Genomic DNA, 23,981 nt, shown 5'->3' on the forward strand with positions numbered 1-23,981 from the left:
TGATTACACACACACACACACAAACACTGAGATGCTTGCAGGAAAAAATGCTTAGAGGATTAAGTGGCTAGAAATAGTGGAGTCTTCAACTGACCCAGAATCAGATCTTAGTACAGGTATGTGACAGAAAAGCCCTCAGGGAAACATAAGCTAATACACACACCGTCTGCAAAGACAATGTCCAGAGTCAATACTATCAATGCAGAGGGGTGTATTCACACCATTTTCTCATATTCTCTCTATAAGACAGGGTCCTCAGTATTTGCTTCTTGTCTAAAACTGGTGCAGATTAAACTTGGACAAACCTGTTAATCAAAAAAGACAAATCCACTGCAGTGGATTTGTGTGGTTTATGGGCATTAAATCTTACCAACCCTGAGCCAGAATCTCTTTCAGTGATATTATGTCCTATTATGAAACAATAGTTGGCTTGACCGAGAGAAGAGAGAATAAAAAAACAAAACAAAAAAAACAAAAACAAAGGCAAAGCATTATTTGATTATTTTTTTTTTTTTTTATTTGCATGTGTGAAATCTCTTATGAACATGTTTATGTGCGTTTTGGTTTTAATGCACATATGAATGTCCATCTGTACTAGTGTTAATGAGATATCAGAGATCAGGGTCTTGAAAAACAACAACAACAGCAAATTAAAGCTGCAAGCAGCGATGAAAGGGCCCTCGCACCCGGGCTCAACGCCGACCAGTGGCTTTAGGAAAACAGCAAATGGTGGGCAGTATGCTTTTAATATAGTAAATATGGGAGGAATATGTCAGAGTCATTTATATGTGCCTGCTGCCAGCTGGTGGCGCTATGCCTATAACTGAACATTGGAATGTAGATGTGTTCAGGCCAGCACTTTTATCAGACATATGAAGTTTGGTGCAGATTGAACATGATATGCTTGAGCTAGTATAAGACGTGACATATCCTGCTGCCAACAGGTGGCGCTATGATTATAACTGAATATTGGCCTTTAGATGTCTTCAGGCCAGTACTCTTACCAAAACATGTGAAGAATGGTGCAGATTGGACATTGCATGTTTAAGTTAGTGCAAAATAAGTAATTTCCTGTTGCCAGCAGGTGGTGCTATGATTATAATGGAATATTGGCCTTCAGATGTGTTCAGGCCAGGACTCTTATTGAACATGTGAAGTTTGGGGCAGATTGGACATTGTATGGCTGAGTTACAACAACTTCTATACACGCTCTCCAGTGAAAACTCAAGATCTTTGCAATTTAACGTCACAAAGGGCTTTAGATTAGACTGACCAAATTTGGTGTTGATCTGAATAAATCTCTAGGAGGAGTTCGTTCAAGTACAACGCCTGGAAATGGCAAAAATGACATAAAATTTGCAAAAATGACAAAAAATCTAAATAACTTACTTCCTGTTGGGCTTTGGATTTCGTACCTGGACACTTTTTTTGTAGGTATTGGTGTGTTGCATGTGTGTGGCGATTTTCATACATGTACGTGAAACATAGCTCGAGGTGCACTCCGTTGAAAGTGTATAGATGGCGCTATTGAGACATTTTGCCACACCCACTTCTGAAACCCATATCAGACGTAAATTTTCGCCAGTTCTGATGCGTGTGCAAAGTTTCATGACTTTTCGAGCATGATTAGGCCCTCAAAAATGCGATTCATTTTGGAGAAGAAGAAGAAGAAGAAACGTCTAGGTTACGTACGTAACCCTCGTTCCCTGAAGGAGGGAACGGAGACGTTACATCCCCTGCCACGACCTTACGTCGCGCTGACGCCAGGCTGCAGCTCGGCTCCTCAGCAAATGCCTGAATGAGTGGTTGCACGCCGCCATCTTATATACCCGTATGTACAGGGGAGTGGCTCGGCATGCAAATACCACTCGCCAATGTTCATGAATGTTCATTGGCCTTTTGAATAAGGCTTGGAGATGATTGGACTCTCAAGCGAGTTCCCATATGTAACGTCTCCGTTCCCTCCTTCAGGGAACGAGGGTTACGTACGTAACCTAGACGTTCCCCTTCAGTCGTTTCACTACGACGTTACATATGGGAACAGACCCATGGAACAGGCCACGAACCAGACGTCGCATTACGCAACACACCACGTGCCAACAGGCGGACGTGTCAGCAGACGGATATGAGCGTAACCTTCCCAACGCCCTGGGGGCCAATAGGGGGGGCCCCACAGGGATGCCAGTTGTACTGAAGCAGGAGTTGGGGGGGGCGGAGCACATGAAATCTCTACATGTGGAACAAAAGAAATTCAATATATCCATAGATTTTAGGGATATATGAGGGAAACATCGGCCTTCTGGCTGACCGTGGAAAAATACTGAAACATGTTGCCACAACCTGCTGGGCGAAGGAGACCCAGCCGGAGCACAGTCAGGCACTACTCCGCACTAGGTCTGACTGCGGGGCATGGAGGACCCAGGTTCGCCGGAGGGAACAACTGAGGGAAATAGCGCACGGATCCACTAGGAATGGCGCAGCAAGCCGACACCAGCCGGACTCCCGCTCGCCTGATGTCTATGTCAACACATGGGAGGACACGGCCTCTACGCGAAGGTTGTAGAACCTGGCGAAGGTATTAGGTGTCACCCAACCCGCAGCTCTACAGATATCTGCTAGTGAGGCGCCATGAGCCAACGCATAGGATGAGGCAACACTCCGTGTGGAGTGGGCCCGAACACCTAAGGGGCATGGCTCTCCCTGGTTTTGGTACGACAGGGAGATGGCATCTACCACCCAATGGGCCAACCTCTGTTTGGAGACAGCATTCCCTTTCTGCTGACCTCCAAAGCAGACGAAGAGCTGCTCGGTGCGTCTGAAGTGCCGAGTGCGGTCCACGTATATACGCAGAGCGCGAACTGGACACAGCAGCGCAGAGGCTGAGTCTGCCTCCTCCAGGGGCAGAGCTTGCAGGTTCACCACCTGATCGCGGAAAGGCGTGGTGGGAACCTTGGGCACATAACCGGGCCGGGGTCTCAGGATGACGTGAGAATCGCCGGGCCCGAATTCCAGGCACGCTTCGTCGACAGAGAAGGCTTGTAGGTCCCCTACCCTCTTGATGGAGGCCAGTGCGGTCAGGAGCGCTGTCTTAAGTGACAGATATTTTAGCTCAACCGACGCAAGTGGCTCAAATGGGGCCTCCCGCAGGCCCTGGAGGGCGACGGAGAGGTCCCAAGAGGGTATGGGGTGCGGTCTGGGGGGATTAACCCTTCTCGCACCCCTCAGGAACCTCACGATGAGTTGGTGCTTACCTAGGGATGTTCCATCCACTGCATCGTGGTACGCTGCAATGGCAGCAACGTACACTTTGAGAGTTGAAGGGGACAGCCTGCGCTCCAACTTTTCTTGCAGGAAGGAAAGCACTACTGCAATCGTACATCTCTGTGGGTCCTCCCCACGTGAGGAACACCAGTCGACGAACAGACCCCACCTCAGCGCATAAGCCTGCCTTGTAGAGGGGGCTCTGGACTGAGTGATAGTCTCTATCACGGCCTGTGGAAGGCCGGAGAGGTCTGACGCGTCCCATCCAGGAGCCAGATGTGCAGGTTCCACAGGTCGGGGCGTGGGTGCCAAATTGTGCCCATCCCCTGAGAAAGAAGGTCTCTCCTCAAGGGGATTTTCCAGGGAGGGGCTGCCGCGAGGGAAATGAGTTCTGGGAACCAGGTCCGGGTGGGCCAGTATGGCGCAACCAGCAGAACCTTCTCCTCGTCCTCCCTGATCTTGCACAGTGTCTGTGCAAGGAGGCTCACTGGGGGAAAGGCGTACTTGGGCCCCGGAGGCCAGCTGTGTGCCAGTGCGTCCCTGCCGAGGCTGTTGGGAGTCTCGTCAAGGGAGTAAAACAGCTGGCAGTGGGAGGATTCGGGGGAAGCAAACAGATCTATCTGGTCCTCCCCGAAATGGCTCCAAATCAGCTGGACTGTCTCGGGGTGGAGTCGCCATTCTCCAGGATGGGTGGACTGCCATGAGAGCTAGTCGGCTGCACGGTTGAGTTCTCCTGGAATGTGAACGGCACGTAGCGATTTTAGCCACGGCTGACTCCATAGGAGCAGATGGCGGGCGAGTTGTGACATGCGACGGGAGCGTAGACCACCTTGACGGTTGATGTAGGCTACAGTCGCTGTGCTGTCGGTGCGAACAAGCACGTGCTTGTGACGCAACGTCGGTCGGAAGCGACGAAGGGCCAGAAGCACAGCCAACAACTCTAGGCAATTGATATGCCATTGCAGTCGAGGTCCTGTCCAGGAGCCCGATGCTGCTTGCCCGTTGCATACAGCACCCCAACCCGTGGAAGAGGCATCCGTGTATACCACAAGAGGCCTGGAGACTTGTACCAGGGGGACTCCGGCCTGAAGGAAGGCCGGGTCTGACCACGGGCTGAACAGGCGGCAACACTGCGGGGAAACGCCAATCCGGAGTGTGCCACGGTGCCATGCGCATCTCGGGACTCGATCGTGTAACCAGCGCTGAAGCGGTCTCATATGAAGCAAGCCGAGCGGCATCTATATATTTAAAAACAGAATTATATTTAAAAATATCCTGGCTCTTCCAAGCTTTATACGGCAGTGAACAGTGGTCTAGATTTTGAAGCAAAATAAAGGGCACCCATCATAAAGTTACTTCGCATTTTGAAGTGAACACTGGTCACAAATTAAAGGTGCTAAATGAGGATTTGTAAAAAAAATAAATAAATAAATCTTTTTTTTTTTTTTTTTTTTATATTGAAATGGATTTTGACATAAGCCAAGAGTAGACTGGTTTTCCTTTGCTGTAAACACAACTTGGTTCACTGTCAGAGCCAGGACATTTTTTAATAGAACTCCGATAGTATTCGTCTGTAAGAATAAAGTTATATACGCTTATGTTGGCTTGATGGTAAATCATGGGGTAATTTTCATTTTTGGGTAAACTATCACTGTTAGGGCCAAAGTATACTTTTTTTTTTACTTATTTTTTGGTTTTTACGCATACAGAGGGTCCACATATAGTGCACGTGATGCAAATTTCATCACCAAAATAGTATCTGCATACAGCACCCACCTCATATGGTTTTGGTAACATGCCTATATATACACGCATGTTGCACATGCGCATTGCCTTGGTTTTCCACTTATCAACTTCTTCACAAGGTGGCAACACTGGCCCAGGTCATTGTTTTGCAGTAGATCAGTAGATCAGAATCATTTCACTTTTGTTTTTTATATTCAAAACAAACAAGCAAGCCCACCCCAGAAATGTAACATATTACTTTCCATAAAAAGTAACTAACTTCGTTACTTTTTTAAAGATTACTGGAATAATTGTAGTACATTTCTTTTAAAAATAACTTTCCCCAACACTAATAAGTAACTGTTATTAAGCATCTTTGAGCTTGTTGTTTGGGTTTTGCTCATAAAATTATTCAGTTTATGGAGTTGAATAAAAGTAGGCAGGTGCAGGCCACTATATCTTGGTATGTGGCTTATTGATGATAAGATGATGCTTTTTTTTTCCTAGCAAGATCTGGCAACACAAATCAGTCAAAACATATCCTGTGATTTCTTGTACTGGGCATACAGAAAGGACGCAACTGTGATATGTGTTTAAATACATTACTAACTAGTTGTTTATTTTGGTCCTTTACATATTGTGTAACATTTCTGTAAATCAGAATTTTTCAGTCAGTTTTTTTGTAAAATGCAGTTGTCAATCCTGTACATTACTTCTGTAATAAATAACTTGATTTAGCTGTGGTGTGTATGTGGCCATCAAGTTCACTTAACTTACCCCCAGGTGCGTTTTTGGAACTGATAGCCACAAAAGTAAGAAAGTTTTGAGTTAATCAACCAAAAATTTGGGGTTTATGTAACGGTATGTTAGGTTTCAGTAAGGTCTCCCCTTTTTCTTTACAAATTGCACTGCAAATAAGTAGTGCCAGCTGTCTGTTGACATCAGTGTTTGTTCTGGTTCAAGATCTTGTGCAGTTGATTATCACAAGATACTGTTAGTCCAAAATGTCCAGTCTTGGCCGACCAGTCATACAGTTTGTTATGTAGTGGACTAAGTCATTAGGTTTCTGCTCTTCTCTGGCTGTCAAAGACTAGAATCTGCTCTGGCCGATGGAAATAGTCTTTAAGTGTCTTCATTTTGCATTGCAAAACACTGCAATTACAGATGTATTTTTTAAATATGAGCACAGTGTACACGAGTGAAATATGAATGAATGTACACAATACGTGCATTGTATGAAATCATTAATTTAGATGTAAGTATTAGACATAGTAGTTAAGACCACCTAATATAAAGTAGGACCATGGGGCTCAAAAATAACATTGTCTAACAATGGGGGAAAAACAGTGTTAAATACATTGTTTAAAAACATGATTTGAAACTCATTTCACTGTTAATTCATTATTTTGCAATAAAGTTCTGCACTACAAGGGATGTGACATGACAGTTTGCAAGTTTATTAAGTTCTCTAAAGAGAGTCAATTTCAAAGCGCTGTGGGGCAAACCAATAGAAACGCTATCCTCCTACAGATTCTATTAGCCGGTGTCGTTTTGCAAACTTGGAACAAAATCAATAGCAGCCCAGGGGACAAAGTGTGCTGTTGAACTGAGCAGAGCCTTATGCAACTCTCTACAGCTTGTTTCCAACTATCCGACTAGCTACATGATGGATATATTGAACAACATATGCAATAAAATCAATTTCGTGATAATGAGCAATCCAAGACTTTTTAGCATTATGAATGTGTATAATGTTCTGAAATGCTATGAACCCTTGTGTGGGGAACTGACAGAATTTAACGGGGTTATTTACTAAAAACCATGTCTGACAGCTGTGTTCACCATTTACATTCATTATATTAAAAAAAAAACAGACAGCTTGAGCATTCTGCTATAAATGTATCAAAAACATAAGGGTAAATGAAGAGAGAATTTCTGTTGTGGAGGGAACTATATTCCTTGCTGACTGGCAAAAAAGCAGATAGGTTTAAGCATCATACAAGGAATCACCAGAATTTAGAGAAGGCTAATCACCATCTGAAAAGTACACATTTAAGGAAAAACAATCAGCAAAGCAGTCAGCTCCAGCAGACAGGTCAGTTCTCTTTCTAACCATCAGACATGAATAGTAAACCAACAGAATTCCCTTTCTCAGATGAATAATTGATAAAACCCTAAGGGGGTGGATCGGTCCATTATTCAGTATAGCCTGAAGCTCACCAAGGCATGGTTCATTAAATGGGGATATGATTTCCATATTTTCAATTTTGGACTGAGATAGTGATTTGACTTTTTTATACTCTCTTTAGTGTGGCAATAACGAATAACAAGAACATGGACAAAATATATATGTCAGACATATGTCTGCCTTATGGATTATTGAGGAAAAACCTAGATATTGAGATAATATACTGCTCAGGGAGGCTGAGTGAATAAAATATGTTTTGTTAAGATTTTTAACGTCATTTTGTACATTAAAAAACTTAAAACCTATTGTTCAAGGCCATGTCAAAATTCTATCCCATGGATGGTTTGAATGATCAACTGAAAGGCAGCCATTGTAATGTGTAATGGAAAGCAATGCTCTATAAGGGAAAAAATATGAATAACAAGAAAAATTAATTAACTGCTGTGGAGACATTGTGTGGCACTTTTGAACAAAAAAGACTATAGAAGCAATGAAAAAGACTTGAGTGGAGAAATGATATTCCCCAAACATTAGGAGAATGTTTCCAGGATCTTGGTCAAAGATTCCAGTCTGACACTGTCTTCACTGTTTCAGCATCAATAGTTCTTTCTTAAAGAATAGAAAGCTCATAATTGATCCTTTCTTTAACAGTAAATGGAGACTCTGTTTATCATTCTCTCTCTATCTCTCTCTCTCTCTCTCTTCCACCCAACCCCCAAATCTACATCCTCCTCTAAACTTTGTTCATCTTTATTTTTTCCTTTATTTTCTCTTTCCTTTTCCCATCTCACATTTACACACAACCTTCATTTAGCCTATATAATCCACATAAATGGATTTTTATTCAAAAAATGAATGAATGCATTTAAAAAATTACATTTTAAAAAGTGAAAGTTTCACATTTAAGCACATAGTACACAAAAATTATTGCTTAATTCTATACTGTGGTTGTTGCGGAGCATTCACTCTATAATACATATCTTTGTATTATCTGGGTGGTGAAGAGGGAATGACTCTGGGATAAAGCAGAACAAAAAACGGTAACAATCGGATTAGGAAAACAAAAGATTTGGCTGAAACAGTGAGGGGAGCAGCAGGGTTTGATGGGTAACTGGATTTTCCTCTACGTATAAGATTGTGTAGTCAAAGCAATGTACAAAGAAGTAATGATGGTGAATTTTATATGAATGAGTTTATAATGAATCCTTAAGCAAAAGGTACACTGACATTGTAGAGACAAGAACAGAGAGGATGAGGATGAACAGGGAGAGGATGCCAGAGGAATCAAGTCAAATGGAGATAAAGAGGAAATGCATGTAATTGGCAATGTGGCCATTCATTTAATCAAATGTTCAAAGCAATGTCAAGCTTTTCTTGCAAAGTTATTTTTTATGACACTTTAGCTCTTGTCTGTTTCAAGAAAACTTTACAACATTAAACAATTCTTTCTTTGTGTGAATGGTTTTATTTTGTGAAAAGATTATATGGCATGTCAGTTTCAATAAATCAAAAACTGCATGGTTTAGTGGTGAGTAGTGACAGAGCAATATATTGACCGGCCATTTAAACAGCTAATATTTGACTGTTTGGAATTTAGAACAATATGCTAGGTAGCATCATAAATAATTTGTTAATCATCAATGAAAGAGATAAAATAAACATAAAAAAAACAGGCATCTGTATAAAAAAGTGAAAAGAGAAGTCCCATAAAATCATCTTGTTCTGAAACAATTGGTATATCCATGGTCTCATTTTTCAGTTTTCCTAATGTAAAGATGTTATGCAGCAGCACACTTGATAAGTGCCTTACACACATATAAATATGTACTGTATATTAGCACACACACAAACACAAAATTACAACCCTCAACCCTACTGGTACACAGTTTCTCTGGCCATTTCCAGCCCCCATCTGTCATTGCGTTTCGCTTCATGTAACACCCACCGCTGACCAAAAAAGCAGTCTTAGTGAGAGGAAGTGTATTCAGCCAGAACAAACAACAAACTTTTACAAACCATTAAGTACAAACCACAGTAATTCTGCTGACAGTTTTATTATAACGTACAAAGACTGCATGCAAGATGTTTATTATTCTGAATAGTTAAAAGCTTTTTGTCATTCAGCTTAATTAGTGGAAAATACAATACAACCAACATGAAACTAGATGTATACATTTTCTAAAGGAATAGTGCTTGTCTGTGCAAAATTCGCTGTTATGGTGCAAAGGTGATGTGGATGGTTAGCAAGGTGTTGCTATGCAATTGCTAAGATTTATCATTGGTTTTTAGAGATATACTCTGAGCAGTTGCTAAGTTGCTACAGTAGTTCAAGTCAAAGTTTATGATACCATAGTTTTGTGTCCCAATATGTCTTTAGAATATTCTTTGAATTCAGCTGATTAGAAAAGTAAAAAGGGCATCTCTCCTCAACAAGTCAAGATTTGAAATATCATTCATGTCCATAGCAAAAACAGCATTAGTTACATGCTTTAGTCTGTTCAAATCTTCAATTCATGCCGTTAACATTTTCTCTAAGAAAATAGCAATTTACAAGAAAATACTACAAGTGCCAAGGTTCAGAGGCAGCGAAAGCTAAATATAGACCTCTTTTCAAATTCTCTCCAGCATGGGTTGGTCTGAAACATAAGGAGCGCCTCAGAGCCACAGGTACCATGGGAACAAGATGGAGAGAAAATGAGTGTTGATGATAAAGCACGAGTGAGAGACAAAGTGAGGATGAGATCAGTGTTCGCTGTGCTATATTGTTTGAAAATACTTATGTAATTAATAAAAAATGAAAGATAAATTAAATGCAAGTCTGTCTTTGATGAATATCTAATAAATGCAATGAAAAAATAAAACGGAAAATGAACTATTTGCATTTTAGATAGATAAATAATAGATCATATAAGCTTAATTTGGTACATATTTTGCATTCTTGGGTTTAAAAGCAGCTGGACAGGGCACAATGGAATTAAACATGATACGTTTTGACATGGTGGCTAAAACATGGAACTCATGGTATGATGCTCAGTTACCAATTTTGACATTTTTTAATTAATTATTTCTCCACAAAATACATATGAGTGCATGCCAATAATGGCATAATATGTTTGTTACAGTTAAAATTTAATAATGCAGGATTTAACACAATAACAATTCATTAACTCGTCTAATCACCCCACTGTGCCCCTTAACTTAAAATATTATTAATAATTCAAACTCATTATTAATAATGAATGCTGCTTTATTTGTCAGTCAGAGATCTATTTATTTCTTTATTTGTATTTCAGTCAGGCTGAAAAACAAAAAAAAAAAATCACCGACTGACATGTTTAAATTCTAAGAGTTCTGACTCTAAATTCCAAATTCTGATTGAATATGCTAACTTTAAGCACTGTGAAATGCTATGTTGTATATTGCTTAGCAAACTCCTACAATTAAAATAATTTTACTTAAAGAATAGTTTATTCTGGTAAACCTGTTATTTCTGTTATTATTAACAATAAAACAAAACAAAACAAACAAACAAAAAAAGTATTACTACTATTAAAAAACTATTAAACTATTAAAACTGTTGCTTTTCATAATCTAAAATTATGCACATCCTCAATTGATTATTGCTTTAAAGAACTGTCAACATGCAATGTTGTACTGTAATAATGATTAATTCTTAATATTGCTGATATCAGTTACTATGTTCACCACTAAACAATTCAGTGAGAACTTCCTACTTTTAATCATTGTCAATAAAATTTGTGTCTCCACAAACTAAAAAATGCTGGGTTATTTTTTTAACCCAAATGCTGGGTTCGGTCCGTTAGGTCATTTTATTGGGTTGCTTTTAATATTTTTTACCCAGGTGCTGAGTAGTTTTTCTGCAACTAAGTTGTTGGGTCATTTTCAATGCTGGGTTATTTTTTCTACCCAACCACTGGGTTAACCCTGTCTCCGACAAAACAACCCAGCTGCTGAGTTACAGTCAGAGTGCTGGCTTTTTGAGTTCTTTACAGAAGAGAGCAGTTCTTAGCGCCGCCAATTTGGTGCACTTCTTCATCAAAATAAAGGTTTGTATACATTTTATTTAATTTATAAAGTCTTTACTGTGCTGTAAATTGTATTATTTTACGCAACAAAACATAAGGACGAGATGCCAGTCAGCTGTGTCAGCAGCTGTCACTTCACATGATGGAAACGGCATTTGCATTGCATAAAATAAATGGATTTTATTTGCTATAGTACTGAGTTTAATTTAATTTGATGTTAAACTATGTTCTCTAATGTCAGTACTGTTTATTTATGCAAGGGCGTAGTTTTGGTATGAACACTGGGGCGGTTAAAGTGTAAACTCTTTTAGTAGAGTCCCGGGTCATGCTCACTCATAAGGTTTATTTATTTGTTTGTTTGCTTATATATTTATTTCATCAGTTCATCAGGCTCTTAATGATTTATTCTATGCCATCTTTTGGAATATCTGAAAGCAATGTACCATAGTTCTTAACTGTAGCATTTGTTATAATAAGACTAGCCTATTAATCTTAACCAGGCCAATAATTACCAGGCCTTTTTTAGATACTGTTCAGCTTTCTCCAAAGCATTTTAAAGTGTTTGTTTCTCTAAATAATTCAAATAGATCACAAAGGCTATTTGACCATCAGCAGATATCACACTTCTCGAGCGTGCTGGCGCGTTGGCTATTGGGGCAGTTATATCCCCCTATCCCCCCAACAATCTACGCCCCTGATTTATGGGTAGGTTTTGGAGTCAGTCACAGCATCTTTCAGCTACGAGTGAAACGCGAGGTGGCGGTCTGAAGTTCGCAGTTACACCGGCAAACAGCAGCCCTTCACCGGCTCAGATTTCATCAACACAGTGGCATTAGACTTAGTGCTATTTCAGTAAAAAGCAATTACAGAGAACGGTTGAATACAATAAAATTAAAATATAAATTTTTAGAGTGCACATTTTAGAGTGTACAAAAACACAATTGCCCCATAAGGCATTATAATGGATGAATAGTTTTTAAATCTTTCTATGTCCCTTATTCCAATCACACATCAAAGGTTCCACTGGCACTGCTCATCAACCAAAGGTCTCTCTTCTACATCCATTTTTTTTTTCATACAAAAGAGCTATTCTTCTCAGACAGGAGATTAAAGGGTGGGGTTTTATTATGCCGCTTTCTCTTTCGCTCTCTATTTTTTTTTCTTATATCTAGTCTGGTATCTTATTTTAAAGAACCATTCATTAATACCTCTAACACACAGCAATACAATAACCACTTCGATTTCTCAGTCTTCCTCTCATTTCATACCCCTTCATGTTTTATTGTCTAATCCTGTCTTCCACCCCCACCTCTCTTCAACCTACTAGATTATGGAACCATCCCCACAGAGTGACTGTTGTCTTGGTAACGGGCCCCACCCTGTCTAATATAGAGGTGTCATCATGTACACTGAACAGTCTGGAAGATGCATATCCCTCTACTTACTTAATATAATCCATACTTAAATACACTGTATATTCACAAAGAACATAATTTGATATTTTCAATAGTATGCTATTTTGTTACTATTATATATGTATTACCATTTTCTAGCTTCCATTTTATTTCTAAATTAATTGAAGTGCACATTTCAAAAGGCAAAGCTAACATAAAATAAAAGTCACAACCTGCAGTTCACAAGATAATGTTATGACTGCAACAGATTTTTTTTTTAGATTATTATAAGACTAATCATTCTATGCATTCCAAATAAAATAAGTAAATAACAAAGGAAGCTGCTTATTTCTACACACATACAAATTCAATGTTCTCCTACTATAATAAATGTAACGCATTTTGCATTGCACAAAAATAACATTATAACAACACTGGACCTCTATAAAAAAAGGTTACATCTCAGGCTTGAGGACCCTTTTTTCAACCCCTTGTTGCTGTGGTAACAGCTGAATGTCATTTCAGGAAGTATTTCCCATCTGCGATGCTGTTCGGCATCCAGGAGACGCCCCAGGCCTTCAAGCAGAGACATTGTGAGTTAGTCTATGGATTGTCAGCAGTAAACACATCATCTTGCATCATCTTTTACATGGCGGATACATTCTTATTGTTTGGTCTGAGATGCTGCCTTTAGGCTTGACAGAAACTTATTCACAGTAGCTCTAAACAGGTATCTGTTGACAGTCTTTACAGTAGTCCTGGGTTCAGGTATAATCCTGGAAGGCCAGTGTCCTTTTGACTTCAGTACCAATACAAAGTTTACCCATCTGTCTGTAATTTGAATGTCATTCTAAACACCTTAAGCAGCTTGTTGGGTTATGTTTGATTAGGGTTAGAGCTAAACTCAGCAGGACATTGACCCTCCATCCACAGACACCCTAAACAGTTTTGTTTCAGAATAATCAAGTGGCATGACTGCTGGCACTTGGACACAGAATACATGGAATACATCTTCACCATAATAAACATTTTAAAATGTAATTGCTGGGCTCAGTGATGTTCAGTGATCAACATCATGAAAATATATTTAGTTTAAAAGACAATAATAATTGGAGAGGGAATATTTTATGATACAAAATCACTGATCTGCTGACTGTCCAGTGGCATTTGTTTTTTAAAAGATAGGTCCAATTAAAATGCAGGTTTCTCACAATATAATGCACTGATGCTGTTAGCCAGTAAAACAGAAAAGAAACATTTCTGCATATGATGGAGCAGTGATTCTCTAGTTTTACAGCGCAGTCCTTCCAATCGAATCAATACTGATTTATGATGGAACACAGGTGCGTTTAAATGTGCCTTTGAGAGAATATTAGTGCTTGCCTATGCAAAAACAGCTGCCAGGATGCTAGAGTGTTGTATGTAGATTTAATACGGTTAGTGGGTTTTTCAAGGTTTGCTTCCTAAATTTAGGGCATTTTCCCCTTGTTTTAAGGCAAAATGTAATGTAAATTCAGATGCTTAGAAAATCAATAGCCAGATTGTCCTTAACAACCCACACAATTCAGTATATCATTCATGTTTATAAAACACACATACAACATGAGTGATGTGTTGTATTTACTAAGTAGGCTCAGGGGTTTTCAAAACCCCTAATTCCAACAGTGGTCACCATTAATAGTGATACTCACTACAAAACACCACTAATTCCATTTCAGCATAGTTTTTTGTAAGGATGCTTATGGAAGAGTGAGGTAATGCTCACAAGGGAATGGGCTTTGTTTGCAGAGTTGCACTTCTCATGTGTCAAACCTGAGCTATATGGGCTTTGTGCAACATTCATCAGAATATGAGAACACCTTCCTCAGCAGCATCTTCATCATCTTTGAAGGCATGTGACTCCGTTGAGATGCTCTATACTAAAGCACCAATTACCCCCTTAGGATATTACCAATGATGACAAATGACCTCAGATAAAAGACTGCATAGAGAGAAAGTGCTACATAAAGATAAAGACAGTAATTGTCTAGGTAACTGAATATAACCCTAGTTTCCTGAGTGGGAATGAGAAGCTGTGTAAAGATGTAGTGGGAACACGTCAGTGGTCACGGGAATTGAAGTCCTTTAAAATCACTGTAGTTCATTGGCAGATGGTGATAAAGCACCAGCAATAAGGAGATGCATCACAGCATGGTTATAAGCACAAATTCAGTTCACAGTTAGGGAACCAGTGTTACATTTACTAACTAAAACTACTTAAAAATAGCATAAAATCTATAGAATAACACTCCACAAACAGATAAAACCTTTGCAGCAGGAGCCTTGCCCTTGTCCATGTTACAAAATCTGAAATGCTCTGCTGCAATTGCAAGTACATACATTTTAAGCTTTGATGAAGTCATTCCAGCTCCCTATTTGAACTTAAGCAAATACAGCCAGCCCATCGATGGGAGCCTTGCATTTACAATAGTGTCAACCACAGTGGAAGACAACCCATCTGTTAACAAACTGTCCCATTGAGGGGCCAGACCCACAGCCTCCATAGTTTTAGCAGGGGATGCCAAATAGTGTCCTACGCTTGAGTGCCCAACATGTCCTTCTAACGCAGAATCAGCCACGGTACACTGTCGAAAACCAAACTTGAGATGGCCAGTGCGTAACTAAAATGTTTAAAGGTGCATTTTTGGCAAAAGATGAGCCATAGCATCAATGCTTAATGGGGTGGAATTAACAGGGAGAACTCCAGAGGACACTGTGTTGTCTCTCTTGATGCATACAGATCCACATAGCTCCTGTGGAACACTTTCCAGACCTGTTGCATGGTCTGAGGAAGCAATTTCCACTCTGCTGGTATCAGACCCTGTCTTCATGGGACTGTCACCACATCCAAGTAACCTAGATTGTCTTGTCCTGTGCCCACAGGAGGAAGCATTGCGCCAACATGGCCCGTAAGTGCACATTGCTCCCCAACCCCCTTACTGTTTCAAATATGGCAACACTATCATGTTGTCAGTCTAAATCAGAACATGTTGAGAAGAACAGGTCTTGAACATCTGGAATCAAAAATCTAAAGCAAAATGAAAATTGAAAATATGCTGCCTGAATCTTCGGACTGTTTATATGGTACAACTGTTCAACTAGCCATGAAACAGGTGCCTATTGCATACAGTACCAACCTATGGTGGAAGCATCGCTATGACTTTCTGAAGAAACATCTGCTGCATCAGATTTCCCGAGATCGAAGACTGAGGTCTTTTCCAGTGCAGTAAAGCCTGAAAACAGGCCTGTGCCATCCTGACTTGGCTGGTGAGGATGCAAAAGAGGCAAGCTCAGGCCTGGCTAAAATTTCCTGTATAGTCCATAGCAGCATTTCAAGAGCAAGAGCAGCTGAAGTTGAACCATATGCCCTAGCATCCTGTGATACTTCCTGGTGATGAGAAATTACCCAACCTTGAGGACAATACCCTGATGCTGCACAGCAAAACTCTATGGATAGGCCAGCTCCAGCCAAACACAGAAAATTTATGTTGCAAATGCCCTCAAGTCTTAGCCAAGCTAGCACCACATCCTTGCACCTATCGAATGTAACACGAAACCAATGTGCAAAACTCAATCTTGATTAACACTTATTTCCTGGTGTTTTGCATGAGGATGGAAGATGGTGTGATGGGGATGGGCACATTGATTTTCTACGACAGTCCCAGCATGTACAACAGGAGGATGGTGTGTACTGCTTGTGACAGAGTGTGTCTACTGAATACTGACATGTGGACCAGGATGCCTGAACTTGGGGGAAGAGGCCACTTTTTATATCTTGGGTTTGCTCTCGAATGCAAACTGTTGAGAGAAGCTACACTGAAGTCCATACAAAGGTGGTTTGAGGAACTCAACCTCAAATCCACCCTCCTGCAAACATCTCCAGTAGGATACTGAAAGGGAGAAGAGCACAAATGCTCAGATGGTGCTACAGGCTTTTCTCTTGGTGATGAAGAATTTGCTGGAAAACACTCATGGGTTGTTTAACATAGCAAAAATTCTCCACCATGCTCTGCATGCCAATAATTCCAGACTGACAAACGGGTGCATCCAAAAGAAAGGCTTTATTTCAGTCCCTGATGTTAGTGAGAGTAAGCCACAAATGCCACTCCACAACAACCGTTCACGCCATCCTTTATCCCACTAAGCATGCAATGTGCTTCATTGCCTAAATGTGCTAAAGTGTTTGGAGGGAAGTTAAGGCTCGGACTTCCAAGGTGAGGGTCTCTTTAGTCAATACCATGCCCACATACCCACGTACCCAGTTTGGCACACTTTGGTAAAATCCACAACTGGCTTATTAGCAAGTCTGGCAGAATAGGGCCAAGACCAGAACTGTAAAACTTTGAGTTGGAGATATGGGTAAAAGGAAAGCTGTGAGGAAAGGTCTGGTTTCTAGCCAGCTTCTCAGACTCCAGTGGATGTACCCCCAAACATGAGATACACACGTCCTAAACGCCACTGAATCACTAGACAAAATGGGCTAAAATGAAAGAAAATTGCTAATGGAAGAAAAGAACATCAGAAGTGATGGCACCAAGCATCCATCCACTTATAAAGGCGCTATGACACAGCTTCTTATTAGCAGTAATTTAGCACCATCAGCCAATGAATTTGTGGGAATATACAGAGGTGTAAGGTAATCATTTAAAATGGATAATTAATTCTAAGAGATAATTTAAAAAATCTGTTACATGCAGTCAAACATGATGTTGACAACCAGATACAGTGCACACTTAATTCCTATAAGGGCTGTGCCAAGGTAGCTAGAAGCATAGAGATATATAGGTAGAAGGCTGTTTGTTTAAGGTCTAGGTATTAGGACATCATTATCAGTTCTTAGCCATTTGAGCGCGATTGTACAGTTCACCGAACAATATTGGCACAAACGTATTCAATGTTACATGTATAAATGAAATTACAAAGAACGTGTGATCAGAGATGCTTTTTCTGTGTGCTGTACATGGGGTTCCAAAAGATATTTTGCAATGGTTTTCAAAATGTGGTAAGGACAAAATTGACTTGACTGACATGTCCCACCCATCTCATACATAAAGGATGCATATGTACTACAAACTATATTAACTAGTTTTCACTTTATATACAGTTCAGTGTAGTTTAAAAAATATTTTGTAATCATTTTATGAATTATACATTGGCATATTTTCTGTATGCCAGTTATAAATAAAACTTCACATTAAAAATGGCCTTACAGTTTATTACAACTATATCCCGCAACCCCATTAGACATCCAGAGAGGTGGAGCTGGAAGTCATTTGAATCTGCAGTGAATACCACATTGGGACGCATTCACAAGCCCCTTGTATAGTCATTTCTTAATTGAGTAATAATTTGGTTTAGTAGTAATTTGGACCTTTTAGCTACAGTACTGTCTCTGCTTAACACATTTTAATACGTTTTCGGATTTAACCCCAAAAGCCCCACAGAAAATCAGCCAAAAAAATCTGTCTGGCTTACTCATTAGTACAGTCAGCAGAGAAACAGATGCCTTCTCAACAAATCCCTTCTTAGATTAAACTTCAATCACCCTGCATCCCCCTTCGCCACCCCATCTACCACCGCCCGAGTGGGGCTGGGTTAGAAGGGGAGACATATCAATAATGCAAACATCATTGATCTTGCATGAACCCTCACTGCCTTTCTCAGTTCCACTATGAAAGCCAAACCACACTGCTGAATTGCTGCTTATTCAGCTGACCTTTTTGACAGTGCTCCAGTAGCATATATTGCAGTAACATATTTACAAAAGTGGTGATAAATTCCTGTATCAGAGTGAAACATTTCACTAGTTTATTTTGATTTCTTTCTTTCTTTATTTTACTAGATAAGATATAAATGATAGGATTTTTTTTAAAGATTATATATATACATACACTTTCTTGTTGATTTTAAAGATAAATAAATAAAAAGTGACTGACAGGTTTATGCAATCAATTATTGGGAGCTGGGAACATGAAACCAAATTAGAAATCAAAGTTGTTAACACCATAGACAGCCATGTCCATATTTGTACATATATATAATTTATGGCAGCATTATTACATTTTAGTGTTTAATTGGTGTAATTTTATTGTTGTGAGTAGGTTTACTTTTGAATGTTAAACAATTATGGTTCTATTTTGGATCAATATTTGATGTCCAATAAAAAATATGGGTTTTGACGCAAAACTAGTTGTGAACCATTGACTTAATTAATTATATATGTCTATATCTTACAAGCTTCCTCTTATCATATTATGTGTAACATAATACTATGAAGTTATGTGGGCAGTGGCAAATAATAAAAATCACTTTAGTTGCTCTATTTGTTTATTTTTCATTAGAACTGTTGAGGGAGGTTAAAAATTGTGTTTAGAGTCAACAGTGTTTTCCCATAATCGCTCATTTTCAGTTCAGAGCCAAGACTTTAAGCACTCAAATGGCAACAACAGTAGTATTTTCTCATTCTGAACCACACAGATTTCCTTTTTTCTGTCATGGTTAAGACATTCCATTGACCTATACTGGTCATATATATCTCCTAACCCTTACAAACTGCCTTTGCATTTTTTAAAATTATTTTTTATTATTTTAATAGTCATTATTTGGTATGTTTATGAAGCCATTTTCCTCATGAGGACTATCAATTGGTGCCCACAATGAAGGCTGTACTATCCTTGTGGACACAGACACGCACACACACAGATCAACAAACGATTCCATAAATATCTTAAAATCATAAAAAAAACCTTGTGCTCTATATTGAATATTGTTTTCTATATTGGACAGATATGTTTAGAGCATACTCATGCACACACACAAAGGGCAGCGGACCCGCCCCACTCTCAACATAAGACACATGGAACAAAGGTGTTTCACAGCAAGAGATGCTTAATGCTTTTGACATTATTACACTCTCAACAGTTGCACACAGTCACTCACAGCAGTCTTAATTCTACACCATTACACACCATAAACATGTGCTGTATGTTGTATGTTTGACCATTTTATGTATATATTGTTTTTTTGTATATAAGCGTTGTGAGTGGTGATGCAACATCTATATTGTTCCGTTTTGAAATAAAAAAAATTAACATGAACTTGGTCTGATTCAAAGGAAAATAGCTATCAATGGAGGTAACAAAAGGGAAAAAGCAAAACGGGTGGGCAGCTGTCAGTCAAAACACTGTAATCAGCAGATAAACACAAATACAAAATGCTTGTACAGACTTCTCAAAGTGTCTCTCTAAAGAGAGATTTCCTGAAATAAATCTGACAATAAAAACCGAGAACAAACCTGCTCAGCACTTCTCCTGAACACACGCCCATCCTCACCCCAACAGAGTCAAATCATAGTCCTCATAAAAACAAAACCATCAGCATCACCATGCAAAATCAATGAACCAACACAAAACAAAATAAATAAATAAATAAATAAATAAATAAATAAATAAATAGCATATACATACACAAGGCTTGCCACCTTTCCATCAGCCAATCTTGTAAGAATTATTATTCCACAGTGTAATTTAAACTGCAGTTACAAAAAATCTCAAATCTACTAAAATAGTAGCTTGGGAATCTGAGCAAAGTTTATTCAAAGTAAATCACCAACAATCTCAACTCAATTCCAAACGATATTTAAGAAACACAGGTGTTTGGAATTTTAGTAATAAATGGCATCAGTAACTTCCACAAACTCTTAAAACCTCTCCTACTGCATCAAGACAGAGCAGGTCCTTAAAGTGAAGCCCATGTTTACCTTCTTTGGCCGCCTCCTCCTCCCTCCAAGCCCGTTGAGTTTGTCTGTAGCCTCCATCCTGAGATGGGACTGAGTGTCTTCATTCATTACCCTCTCAAAGAAGTCAACGTATCCCTCTTGTTGTCTTTTCTTAAAAGTTAAGTACTCAGTAAGTCCTTGGTTCAACCATCTAGTGGAGATCCCCTCCACTCTCTATAGTCTCCTAGTACACAGTGATGGTAGTAACAAATAAAGAGCGAGGGACTGGAAAGGGGGAGTGGCCAAGAGCGGAAGAGAGAGGGAGAGAGAGAGAGAGAGAGAGCGACAGAAGCTGGCCGCTAAAATAAGGAGGGTGATGGGTTTGGAGGGAGGAGGGAAGCACAATGGTGTCACCATGGTAACAACTCCCACCAGTGTTTATTGGGAAGCACAGCCAGTCCCAGTTGCCACCCATGTGTGCATGTGTGTGTGTGTCTCTATTTTTTTGTATCTTCATGGCTACGAATGGAATAACAGGCATGAAAAAGGTAAAGGGTGAATGTCTTTTTTTAATGTTGAAATATTTATGTATAACGGTATACCAGTCTTTGTTGTACTGCTTTTTAATGTATTCATATTCAAATCATTAAATTAACTTTTATAATAAAACATACATATATATACTTCATTACAGTAAGGTGAATAGGATACTTATAATAATTACATTTGAGAATAAAAAAAAACTAAAAACTAAAAAAATGCAGATACATTAACTAAAGTATACCCACAATAACAAACAGTAAAGCAGTTAAGGCAAGATGTCTAATATCTAATTTTTCTTATTCTATTAAAATCAAAACAAGTGTAACCTTAGCAAACTGGCTGCCATGTTTTTCCCACCCAGTGAAAAGAGCTCTGTGTGATCTTTATACAGCAGAGATACTGCTCATGCTAATGATTGCCCCTGGTCATGTCCCACTGCAACACAGCTGACAGAACATCATTACAAATCACAGCTGCTGCTTTAACAACAGTGGTGTAGAGGAGGTTACTATATTACAATTCTCAATTCAAATTAAAATTAGACCAAAAGTTAAACAGTCTTGTTAGAGTTGGCAAAACACATCATATAACACTTTTTGCCTTTTTTTTGTAAAAAAAAAAAAATGTAATACTCATGCAACTGGTTCCGCTTAGTCCGCCTGATTAGAGTTCGATCCCGTTAACAGTGCGCAAGGGAGGTGGGTGCTCTAACAAGAAAGCTAATGACTGCAGCCTCTAGTGTCAGTACTAGCATGCCTCTGGAGGCCAGGCTTTAGGTTTATCTGCACAGCTCTTGTGAGGCCTCCATTGTGCTCATTTTGACATTGTTTTCAATTTGAATTAAGTTATCCACCTTATTCTTCAACATAGATGTAATCCTATGGACAAGACTTCCGGTTCATTAGCCACTATAGGGAAATAATGAAAAGAAAAACAACGTGCAGTACAAACCAGTGTGCTCGTAATTAAGATAACACATTAAAATAATAAGGTAAGACACACCTATTTGCAACATCAAGCAGCTAAATGAGCTGTTTTGTACAAAATTGTTGGACTTGGATGAGACTGAAAGCTAGACCCACAAAATTTACAAATGACCACACCCATTCTTACAGGAAAAATCAGGTGGATACCATACTGGGAACTGGGAACTCAAAAAAAAAACCAAAAAGCCAGGTTGTATTGTGTGTAAACTTTAAACATTCTGTCAACTAGACACATTCTGTAAACAGTGGGGGGGGGGGGGGGCATTTATATTTGCCTTATATTTGCCTTTCTTTTAAACACTGAATACTTAAATAAGATTGATAAGGTGCAGCACACCCTAGTGAAAAATAAATATACTAAAATATACTAAATATACTAAAATGTATTTAGTATGTATTTAGCGTGCTTTGAGTTCCTCTGAAACCCTCCACCTTCCCCAGCTCCACCTGTACAGATCTGCTACGGGTTATTTTGTATGCTATTGTGCAGCAGCAGTATGTCTTAAATACTCACAGCACTGTATTGCCATATGCTTTGGCAGTAGCAAGTTCCTGTACTTGCTTGCAGCAGCAGCAGCAGCAATAATCTACAACTACAGCAATAACCAACAGCAGCAGCAATTCAGCAGCAGCGTAGCAGATCTATTCCGCCAAGACCAAATACATTAACATTGTCAAATACGTTACCATAATAAAATCTTCCCGAGAGTTGTCATGGAAGAAACATATTTATTTCATGGTAGGTATACTACAAATACATTTACATATTATATACTTAATAGAAATACCCTGCAATTGTACTTTTAGTATACTAAACTGGTATATTTAACATCTGCTAAATTGGAACAACTAATTTTGTACTTAATGTATATTCGATTGTGCTAAAGTGGGACTATAGCAAGTACACTTTAAGTATTTTGCATTTAAAGACAGGTATTATTTAAAGATCTCACAATCCTCATCAATCGTGAGATTAAAACATTTTAGGCTTAATATTAAGAAACATGCATTTTGCACAAGAATTACTCTAAATAAAGTTTAATTACAATTTTTATATCAGTACGTCTTGAGCGATATGTCTGCAAATGTTAACAGATCTCGCGAGATCTCCTGACGATATCCTTGCAAAACATTTTGCAGTGTTTACATTTTAGCTGCACCATTAATCCTTAAAATATGGAGATCTCGATTCAAACACCCACGCGATCTTATTTCTGAATGACAATGATGTAGCTATGTCTATTATGACTGTTTCACATCGCGAGTGTCAGTGGAGCGTGAGAAGCACGTTTTGCCCCTGCTCATGTTAATGAATCAGAGGGTCGGGGTAAATGTGAACCAGAAAAAGCAACACAAACAGTCTTTTCAACCACGTTATAATCATTATTTCTGTGTTACAGACATTTAAATAACAGAAGTACTGGGATAAAAGTTTATAGTTTGGGTATAAACACTTATTGTCTACAGTAGTGATCAAAACGAAAGTATCTTAACACTTGTATGTATTGTAACGCTTATCCTCTTCCGCCAGGAGGTGGCGACAACTGCCCGCTTAAAAAAAGTATGTCATTGAATCATTCATTCAGGAGATTTCAACAGTCAAACAAGTCTTAATAAAGTGAGATACTGACTCCTTCATTGATTGTTTTTTTAATTATTATTATTTTGTTTAAATGCATATGTTTTTAAAAGACTTAAGCAATGAACAGTTTGTCAGAACCACTAGTAAATTATGTTATTTTGTTTAGTTTTCTAATCTTTTTTCTGCAGAATCGTAAGAGAATCATGGTTTCCAATTTATTAAAAACAACTGGGATTCTCAGTTTATCCAGAATCGTGAAGCTCTTGTTTAAATGTTGTTTATTACTGCATATAATTCATTAAAATGGAAGTTTAATTTCATAAAGTTCAAAATGCACCTACATTTTTTTTGCATTTTGCCTTTTTCGGTTGAATAAAAGACTATTTTCCCTATATATTTCATCATTGAGGATTTCTTAAGAAAAGTTTAAAAATCTCATCTCGTCTCGTTCTCGTGAACCCAGTCTCGTGTCTCGTCTCGTGGGATAAGTGTCTCGTCAC

At 39.0% G+C, this 23,981-nt stretch overlaps 1 protein-coding gene and 1 long non-coding RNA gene across 3 annotated transcripts in view; one reads left to right on the plus strand and one right to left on the minus strand.

Annotated features, from left to right (window-relative positions):
- Nucleotides 1–23,981, minus strand: part of ank2b (ankyrin 2b, neuronal) — a 155,770-nt gene that overhangs the window by 116,450 nt on the left and 15,339 nt on the right. The window contains exon 1 of one of the 2 annotated variants that reach the window (XM_051115052.1): nt 20,413–20,620. The exons of the other annotated variant lie outside the window; for it this stretch is intronic. Coding sequence (XP_050971009.1) covers nt 20,413–20,499 — 87 coding nt within the window. The 5' untranslated portion in view covers nt 20,500–20,620. Of the gene's footprint in view, nt 1–20,412; nt 20,621–23,981 lie in introns of those variants that run through there. 2 annotated transcript variants of the gene reach the window in all.
- Nucleotides 1–23,981, plus strand: part of LOC127168301 (uncharacterized) — a 43,168-nt gene that overhangs the window by 10,053 nt on the left and 9,134 nt on the right. The window lies entirely within an intron of this gene.

This window comes from Labeo rohita, chromosome 7 (genome assembly GCF_022985175.1).
Source record: "Labeo rohita strain BAU-BD-2019 chromosome 7, IGBB_LRoh.1.0, whole genome shotgun sequence".
NCBI lineage: Eukaryota > Metazoa > Chordata > Actinopteri > Cypriniformes > Cyprinidae > Labeo > Labeo rohita.